At 40.9% G+C, this 19,935-nt stretch overlaps 1 protein-coding gene across 1 annotated transcript in view; it reads right to left on the minus strand.

Annotated features, from left to right (window-relative positions):
* The window catches only part of LOC144509276 (protein argonaute-1-like), a 101,569-nt gene that overhangs the window by 41,339 nt on the left and 40,295 nt on the right, over positions 1 to 19,935 (minus strand). Inside the window, exons 6-11 of the mRNA XM_078237897.1 lie at positions 18,352 to 18,486; positions 13,845 to 13,932; positions 10,945 to 11,092; positions 10,002 to 10,121; positions 7,561 to 7,683; positions 3,721 to 3,854 (exon numbers count right to left, since the gene is read on the minus strand). Coding sequence (XP_078094023.1) covers positions 3,721 to 3,854; positions 7,561 to 7,683; positions 10,002 to 10,121; positions 10,945 to 11,092; positions 13,845 to 13,932; positions 18,352 to 18,486 — 748 coding nt within the window. The remainder of the gene's footprint in view (positions 1 to 3,720; positions 3,855 to 7,560; positions 7,684 to 10,001; positions 10,122 to 10,944; positions 11,093 to 13,844; positions 13,933 to 18,351; positions 18,487 to 19,935) is intronic.

Here is a 19,935-nt window from a genome sequence, read left to right on the forward strand (position 1 = left end):
GGTCCTCAACCCAAAACATTCATTTGTTTCTCTCCCCACTGCTGCTGCACAACATGCAAGATATTTCCAGCATTTTCTGTTTTTACTTAGAGGGTATGCGTTAAGAGTAGACACATTCTCAAAAGAGGGAAAAGGGAAGGGTATTGAAACTTAAAAGTCCCCGGATGGCTAAAGAGATGAAGGTTAGAATAAGACAAGAAGGGAAGCTCATAACACTCAAGGTTCATAATACAGTAAGGAACCAAGCTGAGTATGGAAAGTACAGAGGCAATCTAAAAATAGGGAATAAGAGCGCAAAGAGAGAGTATTCAAATAGGTTATCAGTAAACATAAAAGGGAACTCAAAAGTTTTTTGATGAACACAAGGAGTAATAGGGTATTCAGAGAGGAAAGGGCTGATTAGGGATAATAGGGATCAAAAGCAGAATATACAAACATGGACAAGGGTAGGTCATTTGCCCCTTCAAGCCTGCTCTGCTATTCAACAAGATCAAGATTAATCTCACATTATCCCTTAAATACCCAAAAATCTATCAAGCCTTGTCTTGAATATATTCAAAGACTGAGCATCGACAGCTTTCTGGGGTAGCGAATTCCAGTGTTTCACAACCCTTTGAGGAAATATTTCCTCATCTCAATCAAAAACAGCCAACCCCATAGCTGTGACCTCATTTTCTAGATTCCCAAGAGGAAACTTTGTCCCTACTTCTACACTGTCAAGACCTTAAGAATTTTTATGTTTCAATTCGATCATCTCTCATTCATTCTACTTATCTCTCCTCATGGGACAATCCCCTCATTCCAGGAACCAGTCTAGCAAATCTTTGTTGCACTCCCTTTAGGGCAGGTACCTTGGTAAGAAGACCAAACTGTACACAGGTTTCATCAGTAGCCTATATATTTGTAGTAAGATTTCTTTACTTTCTCATCCTTTCCCTTGTAACAAAAGCTAACATACCATTTAATTTCCTAATTGTTTACTGCACCTATATGACAACTTTCTGGTATATAAAACTGTGGAGTCAACATGAATCAGGGGAAAACTCTCCATACCTAACACAAAAGAAGATGGTTGTGAGTTGTTGGACGTCAATCACCTCAATTCCAGGACATCACTACAGGAGTTTCTCAGGATTATGTCCTAGACCCAAGTAGCTTCAACTGCTTCATCGATGACATTCACTCCATCATAAGGTTAGTAGAGATATTTGCTGATGATTGCACCATGTTCAGCATGATTCAAGACTCCTCAGATACTGAAGCAGTCTATATCCAGTGCAGCAAGACCTGGACAATATCCAGGCTTGAGCTGACAAGTGGCAAGTAACAATCACACACCACACAAGTGTCAGGTAATGATCTTTTCCAACAAGAGAGAATCTAACCATCACCCCATGACATTCAATGTCAATCACTGAATCCCCCTCAATCAACATCCTGGGGGGTTGCCATTGACCAGAAACTGAACTGCACAAGCCATATAAAATCAGTGGCCATTAGTGCAGATCAGATGCTAGGAATCCTGTGTTGAGTAACTCACCTCCAGATTCCCTAAAGCCTGTCCACCATCTACAAGGCTCAAGTCAGGAGTATGCTGGAAAACACCACTTGCCTGGATGAGTGCGACTCCAACAACACTCAAGAAACTCGACACTATCCTGGAAAAATCAGCCTGCTTGATCCATCCATGCACAAACATTAACTCCCTCCACCACTGCACAGTAGCAACAGTATGTACCATCTACAAGATGCAATGTAGGAACTCATCAAGCCTTCTGAAAAGACACCTTCCAAATCCACAACTGCTATCAAATTGAAGGGCAAGGGCAGCAGACACATGGGAACACCACCTCCTGGAAGCTCCCCTCCAAACCACTCACCATCTCAACAGCACTGTGGGTGTACCTATACCACATGGACCTCAGCGGTTCATCTTCTCAAGGGCAAATGGGAATGGGAAATAAATGCTGGCCTTGCCAGTGACACCCACATTCCTAGAATGTATTTTTAAAAATGTACAAGGACACTCAGTTTCCTCCAAATGCAAACATTTCCCCAGTCTTACCATTTAAAACATATTGTGTGTTTTAATTTTTCTGACTAAAAGGGTAACTTCACACTTCACCACATGGTATTGCATCTGCTATCTTTTTGCCCACTTACTCCTGTTAACCTCTCCATACCCCTCTGCAGTCTTTGCATGCTCCTCACTGCTTATCTTATCACCTAACTTTGTATCATTAGCAAAGCTAGATATGCTACACCCAGTCCCCTCACCCAAGTCAATGATACAGATTATAAATCAGAGGTGCAAGTATACATCCTTACAGTAGCCCGCTAGTCATAGCCCACCAACTTAATTATTTCATTTATTTCTTCACTGTTTCCTGATCATTATGTGGAGATGCCAGCGTTGGACTGGGGTAAACACAGTAAGAAGTCTCACAACACCAGGTTAAAATCCAACAGGTTTATTTGGTAGCAAAAGCTAGTGGCTTTTGCTACCAAATAAACCTATTGGACTTTAACCTGGTGTTGTGAGACTTCTTCCTGATCATTAACCAATCCTCAATTTGTGTTAATAATATTACCTGCTCCTCACAAGTTCCAATTGTGTGTAATGACAGGTTGTGTGATACTTTGTCAAATTTCTTTTGAAAATCCAAATACACTACTAATGCTCCCACCTTACTCATCTTACTAGTTACATTCTCAAAAAGGTTCAACAGATTTGTCAAACACTTTAGGAAAGATGTCATAGCATTAAAATATGCAGAAGAGATTCACAAGAATGGTAGGAACGAGGGTCTTCTGTTATGTAGAAACACTGGAGAAGTTTTGGTTACTCTCCTTAGAGCAGAGAAGATTAAGAGAGTTGATAGAGGTGTTTAAAGCTATGAATTGTTTTGAAAGAGTAAATAAAGAGAAATGGTTTCCAACTGCAGAAGGGTCAGTAAACAGAGGACACAAACTTAAGCTGATTGGCAGAAGAAACAGAAGTGACATGAGAAAATTTTTTTAAACAATAAGCTGAAATAGATTCAATGGTAACAATGGGAAATAGTCAAAAGGGAACAAATACTGGGCTATGAGGAAAGATGTGGAGATGCCGGCATAGGACTGGGGTAAATACAGTAAGAAGTTTAACAACGCCAGGTTAAAGTAAAGTTGTGTGGCTTTTGCGACCAAATGAATCTGTTGGACTTTAACCTGGTGTTGTTAAACTTCTTACTATGAGGAAAGAACAGGGAAACTGAATTAAGAACTGAAAATGCTGGATTAACTCAGCATGTCCCTCAGCATCAGTGATGAGAGAAACACAGCTAATATTTCAAGTCCATTGACACTTAATGGATAGCCCTTCCACAGAGCTAGCACAAGCATGATGGTTCAAATGGTCTCCTGTGCTGTATCACTCTACAATTCTATGACTCTTTGGTAAAATACTAACACTGCATTGTCAGAGATGTTTTCTTTTGGATGGGATAAATAAACCAAAATCCTTTCTGCTTTGAACAAAGCAATGGGTATATAAGATAGCAAAACACTATTCAGGAGCAGAGGGCTTCTGTCAACGTCCTGGCCAACATTCATTTCTCAACCAACATTACCCAAAAACAGATTAACTGATTATTTATCTGACTATATTTAAAGAGTACTGGGAAATGCTTTAGCATATCCTAGGATGCTAACTCTTATACAGGATGAAAATCTCCATACTTCAGCACCTCCTCCCGGCATTGCTTCTGTGGTGCAAAGCAGGCAATGGCCCAGACTTTGATCTCAATCCCATTGTAGAACTGTTTGCCACGCATATCCCACACTCCCTGATTTGGAGTAGCAATAGCTCGGTTCTGTGAAATACAACAGAAAAGAAACAATTTAAGATGAACTCTGTAGGTTTTTATTTTAATTGTAAGGTCACTGCTACATTTTGATGGACAGCACCATTCTGTGAGGCCATTGTAATGTTTATTGGCATCAACAGAAGGTTTCAGTCTCTGTTTTTCGATAGTAGTCCACAAAGTGGTTTACTAGGTGCAATGTAAAGTGGAGGCAGCTAATTAGTCAACAGTACACTTTGAATTGACTGCTAAATTGGCCTGATCATTAATAGACAGCACTTCAGGTATCCTGCCTTCAAATTTTTCCCCAGGCTATTCTCACACTGGTCAAAGACCACATGCAGCCCAGTGAAGTTTCCAAATCCAGTTTTCTCTGGTGGTGGCTCAGTGTCTCTCCACTCCAACACCCATGTGATGCTGTGTTTAGTTCTCCAACATGTTGCCTTATGTTACTCCAAAAAGTCTCAAATGCATGTACATTTGAGCTTGATAAATGCTTTTTAATATTTTACTATGGTAAATGGACATGGATAGCTAGCTAAAGCAAAAAATGCTTTTTCTTATTAAATTACCAGATTTACCAGTATACCTTTCTTCAAAATCAGCTCTTTGTATGTTACTCAAGTGATTAGAAATAGCATATACATACACACTGGCCTCTTGGCAATCAGCCAAGAGCTGCGTTAGTCCCTCAGTAGAGGGTGGTGAATGGCTCCAGAATGATTTAAGGGAGTTTGTGCAGGCACTGAAAACATCATATAATCCTGAGTTATGAATAGCATGAATCTCTCCGTCTGCATAAAAGCACATCCCTGAGCTCTGCATATATTAGTTTCAGGTGACCCAGAGAATGACATGTCATAAGAAAGTACAAAGTTGCATCAATGTATTTTCTTTTAATGACACAAACTTCTAATGCAGTTTTCCAGTCAATTTCAGTGAAAAGTGAAGGAAGAATTATTAGCATGGAGTTAGGCAGATATAGGAGAAAAGGTGTGTTTACAGTAGGGCAGAATAGCTGGGTTAGCTTGACCGCTTGCTATATCCAAACTGAATCTTGATATCACAATGAGGTCTGATCATTCATTTGGAACCGAACCAGTGAAATCAAGTCTTGAACATCTATGGGATTCAGACTTGGCCACCTCTCAGTGGCAGGATACCTACATGCTTGTATTATCTAGCTTAACCCACTGCTGCCCTCCCCCTCTGTCTGCTCAACTCTCCTATTAACAGGATTTCCCCCATCTGAATTCTCCCCTACTGGGCTTTCAGCTTTGATTGTGAGAACACAAGCCAAACATTAGCATAAGGAGGAAATGAGTTTACTGTGAGTTGACATTGTTGGTGTATGTTTTTCTGAGATGGGGCTCTCTATTCAGCAATGTGCAGAGTGGACCGATGCTACAAATCACAATTTTGTCTGACATCCGAGATTGTTTGGACAATATTAGACCCAATTCTTCTCGCATCGCAACCATGATCATGTGAAATCAGTGTTTCTGGTCTGGACACTGCATCTGCATGACAAATAATCAACTCCTGAGGCAGATCTTTTTTTCACAACTTAAGGATGGCATCAAATCTCATGGAAGACAGAGAAAACCTTTTAAGGACAAAGATGGTAACTTTGATAACCACAAGGCAGTCTCAAGCCACTGCTTCAGATAACAGTTGGAGACCATCCAGGACTTTGAATACGTACTTTATACTCGGATAGTATATTATGTAGACGTGACTTACTAGTATTCAAGATATTGTAATTAGGCAAGTGTATTGATGCTGTAACTGGTTAACTGAAATCATGTATGTCGAGTGCTATAAGTAGGAATATTGATGGAAATAGGTTATAGATAATAGTAAATTTAAATGTTAATTTTTGATCAGTGTATGTAAATAACTTGAAACTGAGCCTGAAGGTACAATTGTCACTGCAATCCTTTGTTCGAGGAACCTGTAAACCACATGGTGGGAAGCGGGTTCCCTTGCTTATAGCTTGAATTAAGATCTTGAACTGGACCTCCAAGTGTAACCTGGTCAGTTACGAGGAGTGAGGTACACTATGGTCGAACAGCTGTGAAACTAAATAACCAATGTTATTTCTTGCAAATTCTTTGAGGTGGAAATAATGATAAGAAATCACGGACATTATCAAACTCTCAATTCCATCTTCTCCCATCCTTTTATGGGAGTGACATTTGTGCTGACTATCTATTCAAGTGGCCACTTTTCATTACAACAAAAGGAAATCACCTAAAATGATGAATATCCAAGTGAGCCAGAGGAAAAGCTGGAAACACTTAACAGGTTGTACAGGGAAAAACAGCGAATGTTTCAGATCAATGATCTTTGGTGAAAGATTAAGGAAAGCTATGTTTCGGCCGCTCAGACATGATGGGCCAAATGGTCTTCTGTGCTGTATAAGTTCTACATTAACTGTTTCTCTCTCCATATACAGATGGGGGGGGGGGGGGGAAGAGCTGGTTGAGCTCAGTTGACTGAACGGCTGGTTTGTGATGCAGAGCCAACAGCGCGGGTTCAATTCCCGTACCAGCTGAGGTTATTCACGAAGCCCCACTTTCTCAACCTTGCCCCTTGCCTGAGGTATGGTGATCCTCAGGTTAAATCACCACCAGTTAGCTCTCTCCCACAAAGGGGAGAGCAGCCTATGGTCATCTGGGACTATGGTGAATTTATCTTTGTATATAGATGATGTCAGGCCCGCAAAGTGTTTCCAGCTCTTTCTACAGCATATGGGATCATGTGGTAGTAATCTTGTCCTCAATGATGTCCACCCATGTTATAATGTAACCAATGATAACATTGGAACCTGTTATAATGCAACATGTTGTGAGGGTCAGCTGACCAGGTAGACTATGTAACCAATGGCCAAATGATGCTGACCAGCTGACCAGGTATAAATAGAAAGAAGATGGGAATTGTGGAGAGCTTGTGTGGCCCAGGGCATGACCCGAGTGTTGTGTAAAGAAGTTTCTTTATTAAACCTTTTTCTTTGATTTATTTTGTGAAGTATCTGAAGTATCCTTACTGCTGGATGAACAACACACACCCATTTTACAGCAGGGGGTCACTGGATAATATCAAAAACAGGAATATTAATTGACTTTTCTTTATTGTAGCCCTGAAGCAAATTGTTGAAAAAAAAAGTCGATCAGGCAATACTTGTAGAGTACATTTTGGACATGGGGGATCATTCTCACAACTGGATCTCAAGTTCTCTTTACTGTCTGAATGTTTCCAATGTTTTCTGTTTTTTCAGATTGCCAATATTTGCAACATTTTACCTTTTGCACAACTAACCAAGCTCAGCTTGCTAAGCCCTTCCTGCTCTGCATTGCTCAGTTCTATACTGGGTAGTTCATTTAAGACAGTCATGAGGAAAGTTAATGCACTTGCCAACCCTCTATTAACCACTTGCATAGTTTTAAGATTTTCATGCATGTCGAAAAAATAGGTTCACCATTTATTTTGATGCCTGTTCTAAATAAGGCGATGATTACTTGAGGGCAGAGAATGCTTTCTTTCAATATTAGACATAGACTAAGGATCTCTGAAATTCCTCTACATATTACTGACAATGTATCACAAACAATCTTTGATGTGTAGAGCTCAATCACAGTATTTTATTGCCCTGCTCTCTGAGCCATATACCTGTCTACCTTAATGTGAAGATCTGGGCATAGTTGTGACTTACCCGACCACCATACTGTAAAATTGGTGCTGGCAAAACTCGACCTGTAACCTCAGTCATGTCATCTTTCACCTTAATCCCAAATTCTTGAATGTAAGGGTCAAGGTTGTAGCTGGCATTCTTCATCTGCACATAAAACCTCAATCAGCATAAAAGTCCATGGCTGAAAAGCTTGCAACAAAAAAAGACTTTTAAGTTCTACATTTATTTTTTGCCTATTTTTTCTGCAGAAGGATGCTTCAGGAAAAGCAAACGGAGCACAGAGTAAAGGTTTGAGCACCAGGTAAGGAAGCTGATTAAAGCCACAGTTAGAAAGAAGTGGAGACTTTAAAAATGGGAAGAATTGAGGCAAGGGAGTTTCAGAGTGCTGGGGCATGATGGCTAAAGGCTCTAACACCAATGAGGGGGACACAGCATGCCAGAGTGTTAGCTAGAGGCTTGGAGAGGAAGTCAGGGCAGAGTCCATGAGTAATAGACAAAGACAGGAATTTTGAAATGAATACAATGGGAGATTGAAACACAGTGGAGGTTGCCAAAGGCAAGAGTAAAAGGTTAGCTGGATTCAGTGTGCAGAGCTCTGCATAGTTAGAATTTTCTGTGGGATGCTATTTTGGGAAGCCAGGAAGATTATCAATAAAGTTAATCAGCCCAGCGGTAACAAGAGAGCAAAGGTTTCAATAGTGACAGGAGTGAAGGATGGCAATATTGCAGAAGTGAAGGTGGTCTTAGCGATCAACATGATGTGAAGCTAGAGTTTGGCTTAGGGTCAAACTGCACCATTGAAGTCAGCCTTACTTCTGTGGGCAGTGAGATGGAATTAGATGCTGTTCGTGATGAGAAAAAAACACAGTCTCTGTCTTGCTAACATTGAGCTGGAGAATACTCCATCTCACCTACAACTTTATGTCAAATAGGCAATCAGATAGATAACAAAAAAAACATGTTGAGTCGAGTACTAGCGTCTGTATGGAAATTGACAACATATCTGGGTGGCACAGTGGTTAGCATTGCTACCTCACAGCGCCACGGACCTGGGTTCAATTCCAGCCTCAGGTGACTATCCATGTGGAGTTTGCACATTCTCCCCGTGTCTGTGTGTGTTTCCTCCGCGTACCCCGATTACCTCCCACACTCTAAAGATGTGTGGGTTAGGTGGATTGGCCATGCTCAATTGCCATTTAGCGTCAGGGAGATTAGCAGGGTAAATATGTGGGGTTATGGGGATAGGGTCTGGGTGGGATTGCTGTCATGCAAGCTCGATGGGCCAAATGGCCTCTTTCTGCACTGTAGGGATTCTACGATTCTATAATTTGACATAGCTAAGGAGCAGTACGTAGGGGCCATCAGGGAGTGAAGTGGAAAGTGCAGTCGAAGAGCAATGTTTCTAGAAAGCTTTCGAAAACGAGGGAAGTAACAAATTGGGCAGGCTGAGGCCATAAAGAGTTTCATGAGCAGAAGTGTAATGGCTGAAGGAGCAGGTATCAATGATGGGCAGAGGGCATCAGAGATGAGAAATGGACTCCTACTGGAGGAGTGAAGATTTATTTAAGGACGAAAACGTGGGGGTTGTTTTCATGTAGTGTGGCCTGCAAGGATTTGAAAATGAAGAGAAGGATCATCAGATCAGTTGGCTATGATAGACAGCCAGCAGAGCTTGGCAATGGTAGTGTGATAACACAACAGGGGCTTGTGCTGGAGACTTTCTATGGCTGTAATGAGCTCATTATGTATAGTACAGTACTTTATTGTAGCCTTGGAAAGGACATGGTGAAGATTGACTAGAGATTTATGTTGTTATAGGTAATAGCTCCACCACTGAAAAACTCTCAAGAAAACGAATCAGGATGAAGTCACAGCAGACAACGAACTAAGGTCTTTGGCCAGAGCGCACGTATTTTACTGGTGCTTTTATTGCTGGGACATTGAAAATTAAAGAGATTGAGTACGGGTTTTCAAAATGATGATTGCAAAGGTAAGCAATGAAAGATTGTTTCCTCTGGAACAAAGGCAATAGATTCAGAATTACTGTTAGGAGAAGGATCAGCGTGTACAAAGAAACATATTCACACTGGTAACTGAATGTGGAAGCATTACCACAAAATGGCTACAGAGGCAAGACTTCAACATATTTTAAATGTGAAATAATAGTTTGAAAAAGAATAAAGGAAACAGAAATAGGAATTAGTTAGCTTCAGTTGAAGAGCAGCATTGTCAGGTTAGCTGAAAGAATCCTACTGTGCTGTAATTTTCTATGATTATATGAAGTCAATTAACTTCTTACCGACAATTTGGTTTCATGAACTAAAATGCAAAATGAAAGTAAAAACTTGAATATTTTCTTTAACTCATGCAGTGGTCACATCAGTGACAATGACAGATGAATTAAACACAAATTAAATTGTGCATCAGGAATTAACTGTGTGTAATGGTTTTCCAACGCTCACCAGTCGACTGATTTCTTCCTGTCTGTCAGGTGCTGACCGAGCTGTTGCTTTAATCATCGTTGATGTCTGATTGTCCGTAAGTTTCTTGATGCAGCGCTGCCCAGGTACTATGTTGCACACCTATGAAAGGAAACAAGTATTTCAGTCCTGTAAAAGATATTTACAAGTAAAACTGTATATTTTGAGGCTTTTGTTTCTGATGCTCCACTGAAGTGAATCCAATGAAACAAGTATTCTGATGATCGACAGAAAAGAAAGGGGTGTAACATATTAAATATTAGGATTGAACAGGGAATTGTACTGTCAGGGAAGAGAAATTATTCAGAAACAACTTTTATATTATTATTCAGCTGCCATGACCTACACATGCAGAACTTCCTCAGGCTACAGCAATGTAACAATAAACTGACTGCCACGATCTTTCTGCCACACATTTTATAATGGAAAATCCAGAGAAAACATTTTAGCAGGAGCAAAAGCTATGTTAACATTTGCCCATCACACCATAACGCCAAGCTGCCCATCACCAGATGATGTCGTTGCACTTTCCATTATCCGTCAGAACCAAAACCTCTGTTCTTTGCATGGCTCAAGCGTGCTACACCTTGATTCAACTGTAACTCTTATTTTAAACAATCCACTTTAAGGTATTAAAATAAATGCTGCCATTTAATTTTCTTATAAATGCAAGAAATGTCATCTACCTGCATCTGGTCTGGATTAATCCCCACACTTTCCTTCAGTTCTCTCTCCAGTCCCACTCCTACTCTTTGTAAATTTCAACCAGTCACCGCCATTATTTTTTAAAAATTAGCCCCGATTCCACTCCTCCTACTCAGGAGGCTCTTATCTTTGGCCTCACTAAAATTTCCCTGTATTCTTGTTGGCTCACGTTCCTGCAGTAAAGACAACCCCCCTCAGCTATACTGCAGTTACATCTCACCTCGAGTGGCAGGTAGGTGTGCTTCTGTTCCTGTCCCACCTGTAGACAGGGTAGGTGTGGGTATTTCAGTTGAAGGTTGTATTTCTGTTTGAAATATTGCGCTACAGTGCACTCCACAGTCTGTCCACTTTCCAGCTGCAAGGGGAACCTGGGAGAAACGGGAACACGTATGATTACCAAATGTTATATTTTACCAGATGTTCACACAACAATTGATGCTCTTGGTTTTGCTTCCTTTCACCCATCAGCATGGCAGAGCCCCATTGTGTTTCACTTACAAAACGCTACATCTTATATCACAGTTTCGTTCACTATCAGACAGAACCTTACAGTGTACAACAATTGGCATCCTGTTGGATCCTGAAATGAGCTTCAAACCTCATGTCCTAGGGTGTTGGGGAGTTACAGGACAAAGAGATATAGGGGTACATGTTCATAGCTCCTTGAAAGTGGAGTCACAGGTGGCCAGAGTGGTGAAGAAGGCATTCGGTATGCTTGGTTTCATCGGTCAGAACATTGAATACAGGAGTTGGAATGTCTTGTTGAAGTTGTACAAGACATTGGTAAGGCCACACTTGGAATATAGGGTGCAATTCTGGTCACCCTATTATAGAAAGGATATTATTAAACTAGAAAGTGTGCAGAAAAGATTTACTAGGATGCTACCGGGACTTGATGGATTGAGTTATAAGGAGAGGCTGGATAGACTGGGACTTTTTCTCTGAAGCGTAGGAGGCTGAGGGGTGATCTTATAGAGGTCTATAAAATAATGAGGGGCATAGATCAGCTAGATAGTCAATATCTTTTCCCAAAGGTAGGGGAGTCTAAAACTAGAGGGCATAGGTTTAAGGTGAGAGGGGAGAGATACAAAAGTGTCCAGAGGGGCAATTCTTTCACACAGAGGGTGGTGAGCGTCTGGAACAAGCTGCCAGAGGTAGTAGTAGAGGCGGGTACAATTTTGTCTTTTAAAAAGCATTTAGATAGTTACATGGGTACAATGGATATAGAAGGATATGGGCCAAATGCGGGCAATTGGGATTAGCTTAGGAGTTTTTAAAAAAAGGGCGGCATGGACAAGTTGGGCCAAAGGGCCTGTTTCCATGCTGTAAACCTCTATGACTCTATCAATAACAAAAACTACTTATTTTCATCTGTGTAACAATGCTTGCCTCTGTTCAAAACTAAACCCCCACTGTATTAAGTCTCTATTCACACTTAATACTGTGGGTTAAAGTCTCCATCCACACTTTATCTCCAGGTTTAACTTCAGTCCTCTCCTTGCTGGTCTAACATGCTCGCACCCTACATTATCCTCCAATATTCTGGTGCAGCCATTTTACCCTGCGCTTCCCCATTACTGCTGGCCTCACCAACTTCTCCTGGCTGCCATTCCCCTACTAAACACATCATTTATCACTAATAAATCAAGTAAGAAATTCAGAAGAATTATCTATGCTCGGTGGCTAAATATGAAATTCCCTACCACAGGAATGGTTGAAGTGAATAACAGATGTATTTCAGCAAAACTAGTTGAACAAATGAGGGGTAAAGATATAGGAGGACATGCTGACACGGTTAGATGAAGTACAGCGAGAGAATACTCATTTGGAGCATAATAACCTGCAATGACCGACAGGGTTGCTTTTGTGCTGTAAAATTCTACAAAATGATTTCAACACCCTTGTTCTCATTTAAGAATTCCTCAAAAGCCTTGTTCCACCCTAAACCTCTGGGATCACAGTGTAAATCACCTAACGTGACTCTGATCTTCTGTATCCCACCGTTCTGAGCCATGCACTCTGGAAGCTTCTCCGTCAATCTCTCCACCTTTTTACCACTCTGTTCTACAATTGTGCAGAATCGGTCCCACCTCTGAAATATCTCAGGGTGGTCATTATGGTAAATGCATTTCCTAAATGTAAGCTGTTAATATTACCACCTATATTTCAGGAATTTCAAGCAGCTTTTATAAACTTTTGCAGGCTTCAGACTGTTCAGAAAAGAGAAATAGCATATACTGACAGTAGAGAGACTCAACTGCTGCATTTTAGGTTATTGCCCTCTAAATCTTCATGTCATTTATGCTGTTTAAAAAACGTAAAAATCCACTTTCCAGCAACGGGCACATTATACCCCTGAACCGTGTGCACCAATATATACTGATGATGTATTTAGACCTTTCACCCTTACACAGAGATGGTTGAGCTAGACAAAGCCAGCAATTGTTCCAAAATATGTTCATATGTATTTATGGTTTGCGAAAGACAGAAGGCACTGTCTGCTCAAATAAAAACAGAAAATGGCGAGAGTTCACAGCCTTTAGCACCTGGAAAGACAAATGGCAGTTTAACATTTAACACCCTTCCTCTGTACAACAAGGTGAGAGGCAGAACTACTTTCCGGCATCTTCTGTTTTTAATTGAGTTTTTTTGATATTTTCAGATTCCTCTGTATTATCTTGGAGACTGTTTTCTATTCTTTCTACTTCTTGAATGTAATCTTTATTTTACCAAGTGTGACACTGCATTGTTACTCTACACTGTATGGCAGTCCAACGTGCATTCTGGCATACTGATGATGGAGAAAGATCTTACACTTGGATATCACATGGCATCAAACATCATCAATTTGGATCAGGGTTATGCACACTTCTTAGGCGTAAATCTAACTGTTTTGTTATAATTTGCACAATTGGTTGTGAATGCACACTCTTTTTGTGTCCATGAACTGATCTCTCTCACGCCATTACTTAGGTATGTAATACTTGGATATTGGAGATCTACAGGTGGTCTGTAATCCAGAAATAAATGGGCGCACTGAAGTCTGCTGCAAAGCTCAGCTAACCTGACTGTGTTTCACAGATCAATAAACCACTTTAATTTCACTGTGTGTGTACTTACGTCTGGTGACTGGCTGGTCGCCGGGTGACATTGCACACTCGATATTTCCTCTTCATCTGTCCACAGTGGGTTACCTCCACTTTCAAACCTGTGGGGGCCGGAACAGAAAGGTCAAGACCAAGAATACAAGAGATCCCTTGAAGGCTCAGATAGTTAGAGCACTGAAAAGCTGGCAATCACGATCCAAGGTTGCACCCACTATTTTGAGCTGAACTAGTTGATTGGTTTGGATGCAGATGGGGAGGAATGTCATCCAGCACCTCTACCAGGAGTACACGCGTAGTTGTCCATTGAGGACATGACCTGACTTGCCAGTGAACCATCGATCAGTGGAATCACTCAGTAATACTCACCCTCTAGGCTCACACAAGAAATATGAGCATTTGAACTAGGTGTCAGGAGGCAACCCCATGGTGTAAACTTTCTCTCACATCCGGAGCCCCGAAAAATCTGTTTTTCCCTCTAGTGCCTCCGAGCATGAGTACAGCTCACAAGAAAGCCACACAATCCTGGGTCTGGACAACAATACATTTCAGAATTGCTGTACTGTTGCTGCACCACTGCTGGTAGCGTCAGCCAATGTCTTGGGTGGATTGGTAAACCTGATGTTAAATTAACTGCATAGTTTTGCCATTGTTGTCAAATCTGCCTATGATATAAACGAGGTAGAGTCTGCGGCAAGGTAATACCGCTCCAAGTGATTCTTAATATAAAAAGGGCAACAGTGAGTGTGTTTGCTTGCGTCAGAGGAGTGGGCATGTGGGAAAATATTCCACTTAACCTGATAAATCATTCAACAGCTTGCAGACAATGTGCACAGCCTTTTGTTATTCAGCAACAATACAAGAAGCTACCTGCTAACAGGAAAGCCATTAACACAAACAAATCTCCTTTAGAGTTTGAATATTTACGTTAGTGCTTGCGCTTTTTAGAGAAAAAAACTACGAGCAATTCCGTTCCTACAATGTATGAATGGTTTTGTGGTATGGGAGGAATGCTGTTGTACAAAAGCGGCAGATCTGTTGTGCTTTGTCCACTGTATAAAGACACGGACGCTGGGTGGCAACTTTAATCTCAGATTATTCTCCCATAAAACATGTTCATTGGTAGTTTCACAACTGATTACTTCCTCCTCCCTCCCAGTTTCCTACAATACCATGAACAAAGGAATCTGAAAACCAAGCAGAAGCAGCATTATAGAGGTGCCAAACTATGTATAAATGTGCCAAGTTTTTTTTAAAAAGGGCAAGTTTCATACAGCAGCACAACGTTTGGAAATAGTCCCCATCCCAAAATTTGTGTCTGAATGCGAAGTATGACATTTTAACTGGACTTTCATTATTACTTTTTACATTGGTCTCCAACAACCAAGTCAATGAATATGGTACTACTAAGCGTTTTTTTTGTTGAATAATGAACAGGGGAGAATGGAATTTCATTCAACAATCTCAGGTATTTATTTATATGTGGTCTCTGGCATTTCTATCCCCTTTCAGTTCTGTAGAAGAGTCAATGGACTTGAAATGTTAACTGTGTTTCTCTCTCCACAGATACTGCCAGACCTACTAAGTTTATCCAGCACTTTCTGTTTTTATCTTTGGCAACTTCGCTTGGCTCACGGCAGTTAGACAGTATTGAGTTCAAATCTCTCCCTCAATTGATGTTTCAGTGGATTACTGCCATGTGCTGTACTATTGATCTAGTGTATATTTTAAAAATTCATTTTATGGGATGTGTATGTCGCTGGCTGGGCCAGCATTTATTGCCTACCGCTTGTTGCCCTTCAGAACGTGGTGGTGAGCTGCCTTTTTGAACCACCGCAGTCCCTGAGGCATAGGTACATCCCACCATGCTGTTAGGGAGAGAATTACAGTATTTGGACCCAGTGACAGTGAAGTTACGGCAATATATTTCTAAGTCAGGATGGTGAGTGACTTGGAGGGAACCTCCAGGCGGTGGTGTTCCCAGGCATCTGTTGCACTTATCCTTTTAGATGGTTGTGGGTTTGGGAGGTGCTGCGTAAGGAACCTTGGCGAGCTCTACAGTGCATCTTGTACATGGTGCACACGGCTGCACTGTTCGTTGGTGGTGGAGAGATTGAACGTATGTGGAAGGGGTAGCAATCAAGTGGGCTACTTTGTCCTGTCAAGCTTCTTGAGTATTGTTGGAGCTGCATTCATCCAGGCAAGTGGCCTGACTTGTACCTTGTAAATGGTGGACAGGACTTGGGAGTGGGGGGGGCAGGGTCAGGAGGTGCGGATTAAATTGTAGGTATGTTCCTTTGGAACGGCAGCAAAGGATAAGGACAGAGTGATCACTGGTCACGGCAAATGTACAATGCCACTGACTTTGTTACTTGTGAAAATTTATCTTTTTCTTGAGCTATGAATTATAGTTTTCTTTGAAGAGAGAAGAATCAAGACCACTGAAGTAATTCATTCCTTTTTAAAATAAAATCACGTGCTATTTTGTTGCTTGGACTTGAATTTTAAGTTAAAATAAATGTTGTAAGAATGGTGCACCAAGTGGAAGTTTCCAATGATACAGTGTGTGTAGTAAAGAATCTATGTGGATAATGTGCACCTGTGTGAGTTTTAATGTGTTTTCTTCCCTAAATCGTAATTTTACATATGAATCTCAGCATTTTGAACTCAAAATGAGGATTGTGAGATGGATGAAAAAGGGAAATTTAATTAAAATGAGCTAAGTGTGTTGGGATGACAGTGACATACAATGTCACAATACCTATCCATATGCAGTAAATTTGGGAGATTATGTATTAGGAACTCAGCTGGAAGGGTGTAACACATGGAGAGAAGTGATTGTGTGCCCATACAAGATAAGGGGCCACCCCAAAGCAACATGTGGATTTAATCAAAGACAAGTAAATTGTTCAATGGAAGCTGTTGGAACTGATTTGAAGATTACACAAACTGCATATATAGGAGAGGGGGAATACTATATATATAGTAATATATAGGAATATAATTATGGATACATAAACATCATGCCCTGTTCCCCAACTGATCTTCTGTTTTACCCCATCTGTCAGAATTGGTGATCAAGAATTGTGAATATTTACCGTCAGATGTCTCAGAAACTTGTAAAATATAGGATGGAAGGGCGATTATGGGGGCTTGCGGAAAGATTGGGTCATAATGTCCCACAGCTGCCAGAACAACGAAAAGAACAGAGAGCATGATGAGTATATTAATTAATTAAATAAAAAACTGATTATATCAAAACTCCACATGGTGGGAGGACTTATGGAATTTGAGCATGAAAGTAAATATTCATGCCTGCATTAGAATTATATCATGAGTTAACTACTGATACTTCTGCCCCTGTTAATTGCTGTATGCAATGAGATCAAGAATGATTGATGGACATAAAATCTGATTGATGCCCAATCAAAGGATGCATAAACAACTTGAGTGGCAAAGTTTATGTAAGTCTGCAGTGCCTGTGAGATGACTTGATAAGGATGTATGTTTACCAGACCTGTTTTGAGAATGTCTAAACAAGGCCTCGAAAAGCTGGAAAGGAGCCAGAAATTTGGCTTAAAGGGACAGTTTCCAGGATTTGCTGCTGCAGCCGGAGTTGAATAGTCAACCTCTGGAGACTACGGGGAGGGAAGGCCAGGAATGGACTGACTCTTTGTAAGGTTATTGAGAGACTTAGTGACTTAATCAAGGGAATTTTACTAAATTAAGTTCCTGTGGTGGAATAGACTAATTTAGGGAACTGTCGTGGAGAGACCAATTTGAGGTTAACATTTGTAATATGGCATATTTTTCTGTCTGCTCATATGTATAGTAAGTAGAGTTGTGTTTCTTCCTTCCTTTTAATATATAAAGTGCTTTCTCCTTTCAATGAAGTTTTCTTTCTTTTATATTATCAATTCTAATCTTTTTTTACTTATTTTAATTATCATTGCTCAATAAAATTGTTTTAACACATTACTTGGCATTTTCACGTATTTCTGTTATGTTCAGAGGACAGCTCCGAACCCAAGTGAGACTCCACAAGGGACTCTCATGTGCCCCATTACTGCAACAGACAATGATGTACATCAGTAGGGTTGGTCTAAAACTTTGAATATTGTGTGGGAACTGCACAGATTTTTTGGTAACCAGAGTTAAAACACAAAATGGGTCTTCCAACTGCTGACCTAACTAGTACAACAGTCCTGGCTTCATCTGTCCTTTGGCTTTGGGCTACTGGGAGTGACAGCATTTAAAAGAAATAATTCACTGGTTGAAAAATACTGAAGATGTGATAAGGTGATAGAATGAATGCAAATTCAGAGTTAAAACCTCTAAAAAGGAGCAGCGAGTTATTCAGGTCTCCTGACTAGCAGTTGTCCCTCACCAACACGTCCATAAACAGATATCTGGTCATTCATTGCTGTTTGTGTACCTTGCTGCATGCAAACAACTACTCTGCTCACTTACAAAATTGTGAATAAACTCAAATCACCATAACAAAGAAAAATGGTGAGACCTACCTTTAATTTCTTTTGTAAAACGCACTCTTTGTGAGTCAGTAAGAGGTTTTGGTTGCTCATCAATGTTCCGGATGTCAAGGACTTCACACATAAACTCAATCACTGGCTGGGCTTTGTAGAAAGCTGTTGCTGACACTAAAATAGGGGAAAAAAATGGACTGCGGTCATTGACTACTAACAACTGTCCCTAACATTGACCCAGTGCAAAATTTGAGTGTGAAATCAGCTATTCAGAAGTGACAGGTGAAAATTATTAACACAGAGAAAAAGATGAGAAGAAATCATCAAGAAATATTACAGGAACCTTCAGCATCTTTTACAACTTGCACTGAGACAGCATCTTTAACAGTGAAACATCTCAAAATCTGGTAAATAAATGCAAGCTGTCACTGTTATGCTATCAACTCCTCATGTGAAGTTCCATGCAGTTAGGCACACTATCAAAATTAACACGACCATTTGCTGTCTATGTGATAACAGAAGAAACATTTTTTTTGTGATTGTACTTGCAATTTTTACAATCGTCTTTCAACCATTGTGCTGATTTAGCAAGTTAGAATGTGTGTATCAGAACATAAAACAGCATCATGACCCAAACACAATGTATTCAGTCAACATGAGAGTTTTGTTAATTGAAATTAGTGGACAGTCATGTGTGTTCACTCTCCTATCGGACCCAACAGAGGAGGAAAACAGAGCATATGAGTACAAGACCAGAAGTTTACACTCCTCCCACCTACTCCACTCTGACGGGTTTTGAGGCAGGGGGAGCGGACGGGATATCCCTATACCGGGATCCCACCTAACCCAACCCAGAAGCAATTTTAAGCTGGGCTGGGCTGGGCAGGGCCTTTGGGGGAGTGGAGGACCCCAATTGAGGCCCTTAAAAAAACTGAATAAATGGCCTTGAGTGGGAAGGAGGGTGGGTGAGGGACACCTTCATCAAAAGCCCCCTTTTGACTGCACTCTCCCCTTGAGGCCCAGAGACCTCTGAACCTCCCTGACTCTCCGGCCTATCCCCAAGTGTCCCGCAGCAACCCTCCAGGTGTCAGGCGTCCTGTACCCTCCCCTCTTGGAGAAGCCTGGCACTTAGTTTCAGTCAGACTCCCTGTACTTAGTTGCAGGCACATTGCTGCATTGCTGTGCCTGAAGGGGCTGGAAAGTTGCCAGTCATCAGATGGGACCTTTGCTCAAGTGCGAATAGAAGATCCGCTTTTTGCCAATCAATGCTCGTTAAGAGTGTGAAATGGCAGCATGCCTGTTGGTTTCACTGGAGTTGTGTTTTCCACTGACTGGCGTGGTCCCAAGCACATGATGCCAACTCTGGTGCGATATTTTCCTTGAGGTTTTACCACACAACCCACCATTTCCAACCACCCTGACCAGTTATATAATTTTATTACTTATTGTTAGTGTTATAATTAATAAAAATAAGTGAAAAGCTCATTTATTTTACAGCCCTTATGATTGATCACTCATGATGCTTGCAGTACATCCAAAAGATTAATGTTCAACTCCTGGAGACTCCAGGTCAATTTTGGAAGGTTGGCATGTGACAGTTAATGCCATGATCTTATGACAAAG

Source organism: Mustelus asterias, chromosome 21, assembly GCF_964213995.1.
Source record: "Mustelus asterias chromosome 21, sMusAst1.hap1.1, whole genome shotgun sequence".
Classification (NCBI taxonomy): Eukaryota; Metazoa; Chordata; class Chondrichthyes; order Carcharhiniformes; family Triakidae; genus Mustelus; species Mustelus asterias.